The sequence below is a fragment of the Mobula birostris genome, chromosome 25, assembly GCF_030028105.1.
Source record: "Mobula birostris isolate sMobBir1 chromosome 25, sMobBir1.hap1, whole genome shotgun sequence".
NCBI classification, from domain to species: Eukaryota; Metazoa; Chordata; class Chondrichthyes; order Myliobatiformes; family Myliobatidae; genus Mobula; species Mobula birostris.
In genome coordinates this window covers 22296144-22312457 of record NC_092394.1, presented here as the reverse complement: position 1 = coordinate 22312457, position 16314 = coordinate 22296144, and the positions used below count along the sequence as shown (strand labels likewise).

At 37.3% G+C, this 16314-nt stretch overlaps 1 protein-coding gene across 12 annotated transcripts in view; it reads right to left on the bottom strand.

Moving 5' to 3' along the window:
* The window catches only part of myo18ab (myosin XVIIIA b), a 240629-nt gene that overhangs the window by 83215 nt on the left and 141100 nt on the right, over positions 1 to 16314 (bottom strand). For all 12 annotated transcript variants that reach the window (XM_072243294.1, XM_072243295.1, XM_072243304.1 and 9 more), the window contains 5 exons: positions 7921 to 8088; positions 6859 to 6949; positions 5843 to 6035; positions 2992 to 3078; positions 1975 to 2116 (listed from right to left, as the gene is read on the bottom strand). In XM_072243294.1, the coding sequence (XP_072099395.1) occupies positions 1975 to 2116; positions 2992 to 3078; positions 5843 to 6035; positions 6859 to 6949; positions 7921 to 8088 (681 nt within the window). The remainder of the gene's footprint in view (positions 1 to 1974; positions 2117 to 2991; positions 3079 to 5842; positions 6036 to 6858; positions 6950 to 7920; positions 8089 to 16314) is intronic.

The following is a 16314-nucleotide window of genomic DNA, read 5'->3' as shown; positions in this document are numbered from 1 at the left end:
TAAGGAAAACCTTTATCTTGGATATGAAATACTATAAACTTTAGGTGAATCATGAAAAAGAACTCAAAGTTTAAGATACTGAGTTGTATTTTACTAATTACTTTGTTGCACAAATGTAAAAGTACACGTGTCAACAAGTAACATTTTGAAAATTATACAGGTATGCCCTGCTTTTCGAAAGTTCACTTTACACCACTTCGCTTTTACGAAAGACCTACATTAGTACCTGTTTTCGCTAACTGAAAAAAATCTGAAGAAGATTTTCGCTTTTACGAAAAAAGGCGAAAAGCGAAAATAGCATTCATTTGTTTTGTAGCGAGCCGTTATGGAGGCAGCGCGCACCCCAAGCAGTGAGAGTGGCGCCGCCAAGCTCCTTCCCTGGGAACTGCACTCAGCATCAAGCCGCCATAGCTTTGAACTATGACTGTGAGCATCTGTGCTTTATCTCAATTTATTTTGTGCATCTGTTAGCAAGATGTGTCCTAAGGTATCAGAAAAGCCTAAGAGAGCTCATAAGGGTGTTACGCTTAGCGTAAAACTGGATGTAATTAAGCGTTTCAATTGTGGTGAACGAAATAAAGACATTGTGCGTGCGTTGAACTTGCCTGCGTCCACCATTCGTACTATTTACACGCAGAAAGAAAGAATCTTGAAAGCTGCTGATGTTACTATTGGTTCTGCTAGTAGCAAAGTGGTCTCTTTTAGTCGGCATCCAGTAATGGATAAAATGGAAAGTCTATTACTTGAGTGGATTGGTGGGTGTACAAAGCGTGGTGTTCCATTAAATTACCTTATATTTAAGGAGAAATCAATATATAGGCTGTGTATTTATCATATCATTCCTGCTTTTACTATATGTTAGTGTTATTTTAGGTTTTATGTGCTATTTGGTATGATTTGGTAGGTTATTTTTTGGGTCTGGGAATGCTCAAAAATTCTTCCCATATAAATTAATGGTAATTGCTTCTTCGCTTTACGCCATTTTAGCTTACGAAAGGTTTCATAGGAACGCTCTTCTTTCAGATAGCGGGGGAAACCTGTATATTCTACTCTACCAAACTTAATATCAATGAATGGACACAGTACCAGTGTTCAATTCTCACCAGTATTGAAGTTGACTACCACTCACTTGTTAAAGCCTCTTTCAAAAATACCCTCAAAAATTTACTCTACTTCCTTAGGAGTTTGCAGAGATTCAGCATGACATCTGAAACTGTGACAAACTTCTGCAGATGTGTATAGAAGTCTGTAGAAGTTTATGTAAGTGTATAGAATGTATCGATACTTTCTACAGATTCTATTGGAGGTATATTGATTGGCTGCATCATGCCCTGGTATGGAAACAACAATGCCCCTTAACAGAAAATCCTACAAAAAGTAGTGGATATGGCACAGGCCATCACGAGTAAAGCCCTCCCCACCACTGAGCGTATCTACATAAAACACTTTTGCTGGAAAGCAGCATCCATCACCAGGGACCCCACCACCGAGGACAGGCTCTCTTCTCACTCTTGCCATCAGGAAGAAGGTACAGGAGCCTCAGGACTCACAGCACCATATTCAGAAGCAGTTACTATCCCTCATTCATTAGGCTCTTGAACCAAATAGGATAACGTCAATCAACTTCACTTGCCTGATCATTGAAATGTTCCCACAACCATTGGATTTACTTTCAAGGACTCTTCATCTCATGTTTTCGATATTTATTGCTTATTTACTTATTATTATTATTTATTTTTGTAATTGCACAGTTTGTTGTCTTTTACACACTGGGTGATGCCCAGTAATGCTCATTAATTCTGTTATGGTTATTATTCTACTGATTTATTGAGTATGCCTGCAAGAAAATGAATCTCAGGGTTGTATATGGTGACATATACGTGCAGTGATAATAAATGTACTTTGACTTAAGCTTTGACTTCAAAAATAAAAAATTAACAGTTTTCAAGCTAAGTTTTTATTTGTAGTAATTACCATTCTTGTCTCCATCTTGTCGTCCATAATATGTGAACAGTCGCTCTAAAAGTGTGTCTTCACTTCCATCAGGTTTCAGAGCTTCTTCATCCAGCAGCCAAAGCAGTCCTCTTGCTTCATCTGTCCTAGCCAATGTTCGAACCTACCAAGGAGATACAAAATGCATTACTTCTGAACTATGCACTCCAAATACTTAATAACACATACAATATTTTCACTCACTCAATAATAATTCAGCAAAGAATTTCCCCAAGAATGAGGATCACTTTTCTCCATGGCAATTACTAAGTACATTTTATTGCATCTGAGACAAACATAAAAAGACCCCCACATTCCTCAGAAGTACCAAATTAACAGTATTGCTATCTCATAAAATACTGTATTTAAAAAGTCCTCATTGTATCAAACTTAATTTGTAGCTAATGATCAACTATGTAACCATTCAGTTTAAGACACATTATGAACAGTGAATTGAAGGGTGCATTCTGTTATTACAAAGTCAGGTGGGCTTTATTTAAAATAAGGATTTTTGTTTTATCAATGCAAAAGTTGTTTCATGAGTATTTTGGTAGAATCATATTTCAAAAGCATGATTATTTGAAGACTCTCAGGCAGTTCACAAGTTTGCCTTTAACCTAAGCCTATAGTTTAAATTTATGGATGAAAATCTTTTGTGGGTTTCCGGTTAATTAAAAGGGGAATACACTTCCATCAGTCTCCTTATAAGTATTTTTCTTTTGACCCTTCAAGGAACTAGAGATAGATAAAACAGGAAAAGGACAGAGTTTTTGGGTTCTTCAACCAAATATTGGATGACTCAATACCAACTACGCTTCTGTCCTCAACCAGGAGAAGAAAACAAAATTTTTCAAAAGGGATATTATGTTATTCATTACGTTGTGATACTCACAGAAAATAAGACCAATCTTAACCACTGTATTTCAGGATATCTAATACAAAATATATGTATAATGAAATGCTACTCAATGCTTCCATGCTCATGGCTCATTTTCTTACCAGTGCTTGATGAGATGTTTGATCTATGGCACCTACAGAAAAAGGACAGCTGGATTCAACTTCATCTAAATCAAGCTCTATGTTTTCCTGTATGGGACAGAAGAAATAGAGACAATAATTGCATTTATTTCAGGTCATCAATGATTTTAGCTTTGAAGGAGATGCCACTTTTTAAGCTTAAACTGACTCTGTTGGAACATTGTAAAAGGCCAAAAGGTTGAGAGATCGGAGTGGAGTGGATGGAGCATTCAAAATACAGTTTACAATTGTAAAACAGTCACTCTTGCAAATTGAACCAAGACTTTTGAAGCAGACTGGATAGGAAGGAGTATAAGTGCTTCTATTGAAAGTTTAGGTTTCTACCCTGGGAAGGAAAAAAAGTTAAAGAGGACATTTCCTGGAATTATATGGAAGGGTGTCATGAGAACAGAGTTGTTGGAAGATGGGAAAATGAACTGGAATGTTACAGAAGAAATTGCCCCTTCAGTGAGCTGAAAGTGAAGGGCGGAAGATGTACCTAGCGGTGGCATCCTGTTGTAAGTACCAGAAGTCAGAGAAAGACGATTCTTCAAATGTGGAGACTAATAGGACATAAGAGATGACAAGGGGAAGCCCATCCTAGCTCTGAGCAGAAGCAACAGTAACCAAAAGTGCGGGAAATGTTTGTGAGCCGTGAGAACTAGAGTTGAGAGCAAACCACAGTTGAAGCAAAACAAAGACATTTTTGAAGCACTGGTGTGGAAATATCATCAGATAAGATTGGATGAACAGGTAAAACCAGGAGAATGGAAAAGAGTCGTTACAGAAAACAGAATGAGAAAAGGTGTGTTCAAGATTGCTGAAGGGAGATTGCGCCGATAGTAGATATCAATTGCTGACCAGCTCCATTAAGAGGCAATTGATTCAAAACATTAACTCCATTTCTCTCCCCAAAGACATTGCCTGGTATTCTCTACTGTTATTTCAGCACCTGTTTTGTTTTTGCTTTTACAAAATGAAGTAACTCAGTTCAAATTCTTACGCTACCAAAGTTCAGAAATTGCAGATGGTACTTTTACCACAATAATCTCAGGAAATAAGAACATAAGAACATAAGAAATAGGAGCAGGAGTAGGCCATCCGGCCCATCGTGCCTCCCTGCCATTCAATAAGATCATGGCTGATCTGTCTGCAAATTCAGCTCCACCTACCTGCCTTTAACCTTTAATTCCCCTACTATGTAAAAATCTACCTAACTGTATCTTAAATATATTGAGTGAAGAAGCCTCAACTGCTTCCCTGGGCAGAGAATTCCACAGATTCACCACTCTCTGGGAAAAACAGTTTCTCCTCATCTCTGTCCTAAATCTTCTCCCCTGAGTCTTGAGGCAATGTCCCCTAGTTCTAGTCTCACCTACCAATGGAATCAGCTTTTCTACTTCTATCTTATCTATCCCTTTCAAAATGTTGTATGTTTCTATAAGATCCCCTCTCATTCTTCTGAACTCCAGAGAGTATAGTCCCAGGCAACTCAATCTCTCCTCATAGGTTAACCCCTTCATCTCTGGAATCAACTTGGTGAACCTCCTCTGCACTGCCTCCAAAAGCCAGTATATCCTTCCTCAAGTATGGAGACCAGAACTGCACACAGTACTCCAGGTGTGGCCTCACCAGTACCCTGTATAGTTGCAGCATGACCTCCTTGCTCTTGAGTTCAATCCCTCTAGCAATGAAGGCCAACCTTCCGTTTGCCTTCTTAATAACCTGTTGTACCTGCAAGCCAACCTTTAGCAATTCATGAACAAGCACTCCCAAGTCCCACTGCACAACAGCATGCTGCAATCTTTCATCATTTAAATAATAATCTGCTCTTCTATTATTCCTTCCAAAGTGGATTATCTCGCACTTACCAACGTTGTATTCCATCTGCCAGACCTTGGCCCACTCACTTAACCTATCTATATCCCTCTGCAGACTCTCCACATCCTCTGTACAATTTGCTTTTCCACTCAGTTTAGTGCCATCAGCAAATTTTGCTACGGTACACTCAGACCCCTCTTCCAAATCATCAATGTAAATGGTAAACAGCTGCAGGCCCAGCACCGACCCCTGCGGTACCCTACTCACCACTGACTGCCAACCGGAGAAACACCCATTCATACCAACTCTCTGCCTTCTGTTGGTTAACCAATCCACTATCCATGCCAATACGCTTCCTCTGACTCCATGCATCCGTACCTTGTTTATAAGTCTCTTGTGCGGCACCTTATCAAATGCCTTCTGGAAATCCAAGTATACGACATCCACCTGTTCCCCTCTATCCACTGCACTCATTATGTCCTCAAAGAACTTCAGTAAGTTTGTCAAACAGGACCTGCCTTTTATGAATCCATGCTGCATCTGTCTAATGGAACCACTCCTTTCTAAATGTTTCACTATTTCTTCCTTAATGACAGCTTCAAGCATTTTCCCGACTACAGTTGTTAAGCTAACTGGTCTATAGTTCCTCGTCTTTTGCTTACATCCTTTTTAAAGAAGTGGCATGACATTTGCTGTCTTCCAATCTGCCAGGATCTGCCCAGAGTCTAGTGTTTTGGTAAATGATTACCAACACATCTACTGTAACCTCCTCCAATTCTCTCAGCACCCTGGGATGCACTCCTTCGGGACCAGGGAATTTATCTACCTTCAGGTTCTCCAGCTTGCTCATCACTATACTCAGTTCTATTTGCCTAAACACAGTTCATGCACATTGGAGACAAATTCATCCGCTTCATCAGTTCAAAATATCTGAGTTACTATTTACAAACAATTGCTTGCATAAATTGCACTTAAAGGTATTTGTTAGGGCATGGTTTGATGAACAACTAACCTCCTTATATCGATCAAGCTCTTTCAAAAACGTTCGTTCATAGAAGAGCATCTGTAAACGTTCCTGTGCATAATTGTGACAGAGTTCCTCAAAAGTTGCAGCTCTCTCAGGTGATGCAAGCTTTGGATTCTGAAATCCAGGGGTATCCACTATCATTATGGAACAAAGTGAGTGCTGAGTGGACTTAAGCGCCCTATTTTAAATGGAAAGCAGCATCAGAAACACCAAACCTGATTAAAATCACAATGTATACCTCTATGCATTTCAGATTTAAATCTCTTGGGTATTAGACCACAGTAAACTTCCCAGCACATCTATCTTGGCAGCTTCATAACAGACCTTTAAATGTTATAATAGACTTTTGAATGTCAAATGCAGTTGGAAAAAAATGGTGTTTTACATTATAAAGAAATTAAATGGCTTTGACATGAGTTTTGCACTTAACAAAGTAATTTCAAAGGATATCAGTAATAACATAGTCCATAGTCCATTATGTTTCAGTAATATTAATCTTCAATAAATTCAAATATATTGAGCCAATATCACAGAAAAATGTGCCAAAGTACTTTAAGTTTGATATGAAAAATAAACGGAAGCCAAGTTGTACCAGCTGTAGTTAGGAAGTGTAACTATAAGATTAAACAAAAAAGATGCTTTAATGGAAAATACTGAAGAAAGAGATGGAGAGTAACAACTTTTTGAGGTACATGGAGAATTAGTAGAATGGGGCTTCAGCACTAAAAGCAAAGTAAAAACAGAGTAAGTGATGAAGAGGCCAGACTCCAAAAAAGAAATAAACAGAGTTCAGGATGACGTGAAAAAGTAGATATGAAACTGAAAGTTATGACAAAGACAATATTCTGTAACTTTTAGTGTTCACAGACGATGAAATTCTATACCTCAAAGAATAAGCAAATGTGAATTGAATGAATTTTGGAAGACGAGTAATCCACGATTACTTGTTCGTTGTTACAATAAATACCAATTCAAGCAGTGAAAAAAAAACAAAGATTTACCTATTAATGAGTGAGATTAGCACCATGAACAGCTCTCCATATAAACTGGATGCCATTGCTTCTAGACATTCCATTGCTGTTATCTTGGGACCTAGCAAAACACAAACATACATATATTATAAATCCATGCAAATCTCTTGAACCTTTTCTTAAAACATATGCATATCAGAACTTTCTGATGTATTTACAATCGGTGGAATGCAAACCTAATATTAGTATGAAATTATGAATTTCGAGATTGATAAATGCATGAAGCTTAGAGATATTCATAAGACAAAGACTAAAGTATTTGTATAAATCTACCAAATGAAATCAATGATTGCAGCCGCCTGAGGAACAATTTCACAGTCATACACTATTAACCATTTTTTCAAGAATGATTTATGGGGCAGAATGACAAGAATACAGACATCCAGATGATGACAACTTTATGCCATATCTTTCTTACAGATACAGAAATTTATAACACTGAAGAAAGCAATTCAAATCATATGTGCTCTTGCAGACTGAAAGAGCTACTTGCTCTAATTTCATTATCCAAGTTCCATAGCCTTGAAGATTTCCATAAACCAACTGCTGATCTGGGTTCTTTAAATGTGAAATGAGTTATTCTTCCTCCACCCATTCAGTTAGTGGGTTCCCATTACCCATTACTACACAGGTGAAAAATCTGATTTGTAAACTAGCTCCTATCCCTTCTAATATCTTGAACAATATACCAGCAAACGTCGGAACCTAATTATACATTTTGCAATTCATACCCTCCTGCTTATTGATTTCAACATTTGCCCTATAACAGTCTTGAAAGTGGAAAAATAACAAATAATTGCAATGAACATTGGGATATTCTAATATGCTAAGTATTATTAACTAAGTTCAGGCATTTAAAGGATACAACAAAGTATTAGAGTTTGTTTCTAAATGGTAAAAATCATACCTTAATCAACCACCTGACAAAATGCTGATACTTTAATTAAATGCGTGTACAATTCAGAATATTTCCCAAGATTATATGATAAAAATCACTGGTTATAAAAATGATATATCAGGTAAAAGATCTACCTGAGCCATCTCCCTGTCCACTTTCATCTGGCCCTTGCCGGAATGAAGTTGACCTCTGAACCTTCGGTTGATGCTTAAATAATGCAGAAGACAATTCTTCTAAATTGCAGCCCAACAGGTAGGCTGCTTTTTGGCCCCATTCATGTCTAGCAAACTGTCTCCTTCCAGCTGGAATATGTAATAATAATAATAATCAGTGTAATCATCATTTGGAGATCACTACAAAGTGAAAAACCCATTTAAAGCCTGAGAAGAAACTAGACTAGTAAAACAACAAAGCTAACAATGTTGCAACAACATCTCAACAGTTAATTGATGATCAAGCATTTGACAACAAAATCTAACTAGCAAATGTAATTGAGATTCCAGTCACGATATCTGTTACATACAAATTATGAGTAATGTGAAATGCAATTATGGTCCAGTTCTTTATCCAATTTAGGTCTACTCAGATGTGTGCATTCTCTTATTAGTGGCTATTTATATCATTTACCCATTTATACAAAGAAAATGCAGAGAAGAAATCACCACACTCCTTATCTATGCATGTCCAAAATAAAAATTCCACTACATAAAAAAATGCAAGTAACAAACTCTATCATTCTTTTAAAAGAGAAAATATAGCAAATATATATCCCAATTTATGAAAACAAACATGGCACTGCAAATAAGAACATTTAAAAATATAAGGCACATTAAAAGATAAAGATGCAGATTGCTTAAATTGTTGCTGATGTACACTAAAATCTAATTTCAGGCACTCAAGAGCAGTAATTAACCATAGCCGGATGCTCTATTCAAAGATAATGACAAAAGCTTTTTCTGGCCCTACGACAGTACATCATCCTATTACTTCAAGTATAGTCCTCTGCCTGCTTTACAAAATTTTAAATTGTTTATAGCACTGCACTTCCCTTAAATTAAATTATTTGCTAATTAAGTCATCCTCTCAATTGAGATAGATCATCATAAACATGTAGGTATTACATATTTTTAGTAAAATGGCATGATCAAAATATAGGTTTACAATTTTTTGCAATGCCAAATTCATCTGCTGCCATGAAAGAGTAGTTGTAGAAATCATCTCTTCCTTGAATAGATTTTCCTCTAGTTTAATCAAGGTTTCAAAATTAAACTTTTTTTTTCTACCTCCATTCTCAATCAACAAAACTCCATGAAGGAATTAGATTTTAAATCCTGACATATTTGAATCTACTTCAAATGTGGTTGAATGACTCCACTGATATAGTTCTCATTTTGATAAGTTGTAAGTCTCTTCTATTTAATTAGTATGTGTCAGTAGCATAGTGATGAAGTGCTGCTGGATGAACAAGTTGTGAGCATCTGAATGAACCAAAGCTGCCACCTGTTGCTTTACCTTTTAAGGTGATTGTGAGCAAGGAACACAGTATGGAGAAGTTAAATAAAGACAATGTGATCTTGGCTTGCAGAGCAGATGGCTTTCCTTTAGAAGTTTGATAATTGACAAATTATTTCACTAACTATATTTCTGAAATGGAGTGCAAGTCAGCCATATACTGGGTTAATTGAAAATACAGTATCATTATCTACAGAATAAATGTTCCATATGACCAGCTCTAAGAAAACTTTTTAAGGATGTTCTGAGAAAAAGGGACATATCATAATTTATACAATTAGCAAATTTATAGAAGGAAATAGATGAATCAGTAAAAAGCTTTCTACTGTTTCTTCTATCTACACTGGCTCATTTAAGGATAATATTACCACCAATCAAATTGTCTGTACCCTAAATTTAGTGGAAAGGTGCTGACATGCCATAAAATGATGGCACAGGTTTTGGTATGTTTCTTTTATTTTTGTAGTTTTTTTTTATTGAAGTTCATCATCAAACAAACATTTCCATAAGATGTACTTCCGATATTGTACATATATACCATATAATCATATTTGCCACAAATCTCCACACGATATTTATCTGAGGTATACACCTATAGAAAAGAGAGGAAAGAAAGAACAAGCAGAAGGAGAAAACTATGTACAAGTAGGGAGTGATTTTTTTTACAACATATTCATTGATTTGTGAGAATAAAATCAGGCCTATGAGGTGTTATGTAGTTGAACCATTTTTCCTTGTATGAATCAAATTGTTCCAACTTATGATTAACAGATGCTGTTATCTTCTCCATTTTGTAAATGTCCATTGTAATTACCCTCAATGCATTTAAAGTTGGGCTCTCCTGTGATAAGCATTTCCTGGTAAGAGTCTTTTTACGAGCTACCAGCAGTATATTCATTAAATATTTATCTCTTTTCAACCATTCTTGAGGTACATACCCAAAATATATGGTCTTACTTTCTAAGGGTATTTCACATTTTAAAATGTCTTGTAGGGCATTGTGTATCCCACTCCAATAGTCTTTGATAACAGGGCAATCCCAGAAAATATAATGGTTTGCATTTTGATTTCCACAATTTCTCCAGCAAACATGGAGGTTACTATCATAATGGGATTTCTGAGAGAGTATAATAAAACATCTTATCAAGTCTTTCCATCCAAACTCCCTCCATTTCTGTGAACTGGTACACTTCCATTGATACCTTCATATTATTGTCCATTCTTCCTCAGATATAATTATCCCTCCTTCCTTCTCCCATTTTGTTTTAATCTATGAAGTCGAATGTGTTTTAAGATTTGACAAACCCTTATACACACTTGAAATGATTCTACTACCATTATCTGAATTACACTATATGCTTTTCTAAATAGCTCTATCAAACATGTACTTGCCTTGGTTACATTTTTAACCCTCCTATTAACATACCGTCACATCTGTAGATACCGATAAAAGTTCTTGTTTTTCTAATAAGTGTTTCTCTTTAAGCATTTCAAAACTGAACAATGTTCCTTCTTTCATAATATTGCAAAGAACTGTTATTCCTTTAGCTGTACAGTCCTTAAATCTAGCATCCAGTTTATTCGGAGTAAAATCCGAGTCATATTTAAGAATTGCAATATCTCCCTCTAGTTTATATTATTTTATAATAGTTTTCCATATTTTACGAGTCCATTTCACCCATGGATTATCAATAGTATTTATGTACCTTTGTAGGTTGTTATCAGCCAAAATTGCCTGTATGGGGATGGGAAGTATCCCCTCCTCAATGTTTTTCCATTCAGCGTCATATGAAAGGTTGCACCAACATATTACAGCTCTCAACTGTGCTGCAAAATAATAATCTCTAAGAGAAGGTAGGCCCCATCCCCCCTTTTCCTTGGCTAATTGCAAAGTTTTGAGACAAACTCTAGGCTTTTTACCTTGCCACATATATCTTGATAACATTTTGTTCCATTCATTGAATTGATTCTGATTAGTCTCTATTGGTAGGGTCTCAAAAAGATATAATAGTCTGGGCAATATATGTATTTTAATAGATTCAATCCTTGAACCGAGACTAAAAAAAGGAATTAGGTTCCATCTTGTTATATCTTCCTTACTTTTTTATATATATAGACTGATAACTGCATTCTGATAATTTTGACAAATCTTTTGGTATAATGATGCCCAAATAGTTGAAAGACTCTGTTTGCCAAGCCCAGGGATATCTACTTCCAATTTCTCTTGGTGGGCTATATACGAAAGTAATTAGAATTTATCTATGTTGATCTTGTATCCTGATAATTGACCATATTGTTCAAAGGATTGCATCAATTTAGGTAAAGAGAATGTTGGTTCTCTCAATTTATGCTCTGTCCCTTTAATAGTAATTCCCATGATATCTTCATTTTGTCTGATGTATTGAGCTAATGGTTTCAGATATAATGCAAAGAGTAGCAGTGACCATGCACAACCCTGTCTCGTGCCCGTTTCTAGGGTAAAACTATTTGATAGATATCCATTGATTTTAATCCTAGCAGTAGGGTTGTCATATAGTGTCTGTATAGTTTTAGTAATTGTGTCATGGAAACCAAATCTATGTAAAACTCTGTAAAGAAAATTCCAATTAACCGAATCAAATGCCTTTTCAGCGTCCACGCCTATCACTATTGCTTCGATTTTATTTCTTTGTATACGATCCATAATGTGAAGTGTCCTTCGTATATTGTCTTGTGTTTGGCATTATTGTATAAAACCTGTCTGATCCTTATGTAACACACATAAAAATTGCTGGTGAACGCAGCAGGCCAGGCAGCATCTATAGGAAGAGGTACAGTTGACGTTTCGGGCCGAGACCCTTCGTCAGGACTAACTGGAAGACGAGCTAGTAAGAGATTTGAAAGTGGGAGGGGGAGGGGGAGATCCGTAATGATAGAAAAAAATAGGAGGGGGAAGGGATGGAGCTAAGAGCTGGAAAGTTGATTGGCAAAGGGGATATGAGAGGATCATGGGACGGACGGGAGGCCTAGGGAGAAAGAAAGGGTGAGGGGGGAAGCCAGAGGATGGGCAAGGAGTATAGTGAGAGGGACAGAGGGAGAAAAAGGAGAGAGAGAAAAATATATATATATATATATAAATAATATAAGATAAATAAGTAACAGATGGGGTACAAAGGGGAGGTGGGGCATTAGCAGAAGTTAGAGAAGTCAATGTTCATGTCATCAGGTTGGAGACTACCCAGACGGAATATAAAGTGTTGTTCCTCCAACCCGAGTGTGGCTTCAACTTGACAGTAGAGGAGGCTGTGGATAGACATATCAGAATGAGAATGGGACTTGGAATTAAAATGTGTGGCCACTAGGAGATCCTGCTTTCTCTGGCAGACAGAGCGTAGGTGTTCGCTTCCTTCCAGCTGGGTGGTATTTGTGCCTTTTTTAGAGCTCAGTTCAGTGTGGGGAGTAAGACAGGAATTAACTCACTTTTAAATTCTTTGTACCACTCTGCCATATACCCATCTGAACCTGGTGACTTGCTTAAATTTTGTTTCATCAGATTAGATAACATTTCTCCAAAAAGTAAGATCTTTGTTCTCATGTTCATTTGCAAACTGTAGTCTGGCTTTTTTATGGCAGTTCTGGAGAAGTGGCTTCTTCCTTGCTGAGCAGCCTTTCAGGTTATGTCGATATAAGACTCGTTTTACTGTGGATATAGATACTTGTCTACCTGTTTCCTCCAGCATCTTTACAAGGTCCCTTGCTGTTGTTCTGGGATTGATTTGCACTTTTCGCACCAAAGTACGTTCATCAATAGGAGACAGAATGTGCCTCCTTCCTGAGCGGTATAATGGCTGCGTGGTCCCATGGTGTTTATACTTGCGTACTTTTGTTTGTCAGATGAATGTGGTACCTTCTGGTCCCTTCAGACATTTGGAAATTGCTCCCGAGAATGAACCAGACTTGACATCATTTTCTGACCTCAATTCAATAGAAAATTTCTGGGCAGAACTGAAAAAGAGTGTTTGAGCAAGGAGGCCTACAAACCTGACTCAGTCTGGAGGAATGGAACAAAATTCCAGCAACTTACTGTGAGAAGCTTGTGGAAGGCTACCCAAAACGTTTGACCCAAGTTAAACAATTTAAAGGCAATGCTACCAGACCCTAACGAAGTGTATATAAACTTCTAACCCACTGGGAAAGTGATGAAAGAAATAAAAGCTGAAATAAATCATTCTCTCTACTATTATTCTGACATTTCACCTTCTTAAAATAAAGTAATGATCCTAACTGACCTAAGGCAGGGAATGCTTTCCAGGATTAAATGTCAGGAATTGTGAAAAACTGAGTTTAAATGTATTTGGCTAAGGTTATGTAAACTTCTGATTTCAACTGTAAGTGAGTTTCCTATAAATATACTACATGGGCTTGTTCTTTTTTCATTTTGGATAGAATTTTATTGTGTTTGATTGGATTTAACAGCCCATTGACATTAAGAGAAATGAATTTTACTTTGTCCTTAGCCATGTGTAATTATCTGTCAATATATCATTGAAATTAGCAGAATAAAACTTAATCGGTCTACTCCCTGAACAAATAAGACCAAGAAACGCAAATAATAATTTAAAAAAAGGCAACAAAGGTGTGATTCCAAGGCTGAAGTCTCCAGTAGATGACCCTGGGTTGAGCTACAGGAAACATCTAGCTGTGGGGGATAGCCCCTCCTCCCTGTGAGTTGGGGGTCCCCCATTACAGTACCCATAAAAGTAAGTGAACAAGTCTATGTCCGTTACACAGAAAAGATTTCCCTGTGTATTCCTCCTATATATATATATAAAACATATTCTCATTTAGGTGGGGAAAAAGGAGTGAATGAATGAATTTAAAAAATTGAGTAATATAAAATCCAGATTATAATAAGTATTTCTTGAAATAGGTATAGCACTATCTATTTTTGCTTCCGTTTATCTTATCAACACTTTTAAAGTTAGCCAAACTTTATGGCTCTTCTGGAGGGGGTGAGGGCTGTCTTCGGAAAACTCACAGTCTCTTCCTGATATTCTCTCGCGCTCCTCCCGTCCCCTGCTTTCTCAGTTCTCTTACTATTTCCCAAGCAGATCGGGATAACTGCTCAGCAAGGCTTTTCCTCGGTTTGGCCATACTGACGGGCTCTGTTCCTCATGTCTGTAGTCGCCTTTTCCACTGTCTGATACAGTTGCATACCATCTTCATAAAACACCCGCAGTTTAGCAGGGTACGGAGTTTGAAATCTAATCTTTCCTTGCTTTAATATTCGCTTTACTGCAGGGTATTCTTTACATTTCTGCAGGACCGCCGAGGGGGTAATCTTGATCGAAGTATATTAATTTCCCATCCAAAAACACACTCTTCTTACCCCAGGCCCTTCATAGAATCTCTGCCTTGGTATTGTATCAAAGGAATCTAACTACTACTGAGTGTGGCTTATCTTCTCTGTCTCCAGTAGGCTCGGGACGAGCGCACGATGTACCCTCTCAATTTCAAGCTCCATAGTGGAGGGAATCTCTAGCGCGTCCCGCAGCAACTTTCCTACAAACTCCAGCATAGACAAACCCTCCACTCCTTCGGGAACATCGTATATCTGATATTTTTCCGTCATGATCTTCTCTCCTGGTGAACCAGTTTACTTTCTTGTTGATTTAATATTTTTACCGTCTTACTTGGTATCCGTTCCACGTTCTGCACGCGATCTTCCACCTTCTCAATTCAAGTCTCTGCCACCGCTATTTTTTGATTGACGTTGGCGAGCTCTGACTTGACATCATTGAGTTGCTGTTTTATATCTTTTTGGAATCCCCGTATCTCTTCCAGAATTTTTATCATATTTGCCGCTTCGCCTGAACGAGGCCCATCGTCAGCCTCGCTAGCACGTGTTCAGGTAGGAGAGCCGTGCGTTGCACCTCTCTCATCCATAGGCTCCGCAGTGATGCTTTTTTTATCTCCATTCTTTTTCCCCATTCTTGCCCCCCCTTATCAATTTAGATATTTTCGAAAGATCTTATATTTGATGGATTAACGGGGAAATATATGCGTTTTTCCAGAGGAGCTACTGATTTCAGCTGCCATTCTGGACGATGACGTCACCAAAACCAGGTTTTGGTATGTTTCAATGCCAGCATTTCTCAGCATAAGTGCCAGTCATAAGTCACAAATGTAATAGCCAAGTTCTGTCGGCCATTTTATGGCTATACACTGAGTTAAGTGTGGAGAAGAAACTCACTGCAATTTCCCAAGTTAGGTCTGGCAAAGGATCAGCAAGCCCATTCAATTGAATGGGATTTAGGGAAAAATTACTTACTTTGTAATTATTTGTTTTTTGCTCACTATTTCAAATTTAAAGTATTATAAATGACCTTTTAAATTTCAAAAAGAAATCTACTGTCAATGGCCTTTGTTTCTGAATGTGGGAGAAATTCAGAAGCACTGCAGGACTCTGACAGGAAACCACTGCAAGGCGAAGGATGAGAGCTTGGCCAGCCAGCAAAGACTTCCACAGAAACTTTGTGGGCAGGGTATTTTGGACCAAGCAAATTATTTCATTACATTATCTATGGACCTCCCATTACTCAGCTTAGAGAATGGTTGGACAAGCAAAATACACCTTCCAGATTTAATTAAGGTAAAGTCAATGAAATACAGAGCACAGGCAACAGTACCAGGCCAGCAAAATCATAGAGTTGTAGAATATTTATCACATGTCTGGTCCAGGAAGGGATAGTGGCTACACAGAAGCAAGAAATAAAAGGAATATTGAAAACAAATATACAATCCTATAGCATATAACTTTTAATATGGGGAAATACTATTTTAGACTTAAAAAGATTGAGTATTTTCTAGCAACAAGGAATTAGAAACATGATGTCCGAAGAAACCTTTGTTTTACATTTGCAGGGTTTGAGTTTTATTAATAATTGTTTCTAGCCATTAGTTGTTATTTACAAATTGTTGACAAGCCATCAACTTCAATCATTTCAGACCCCTGGTGAAATTATCACAAAACGTTT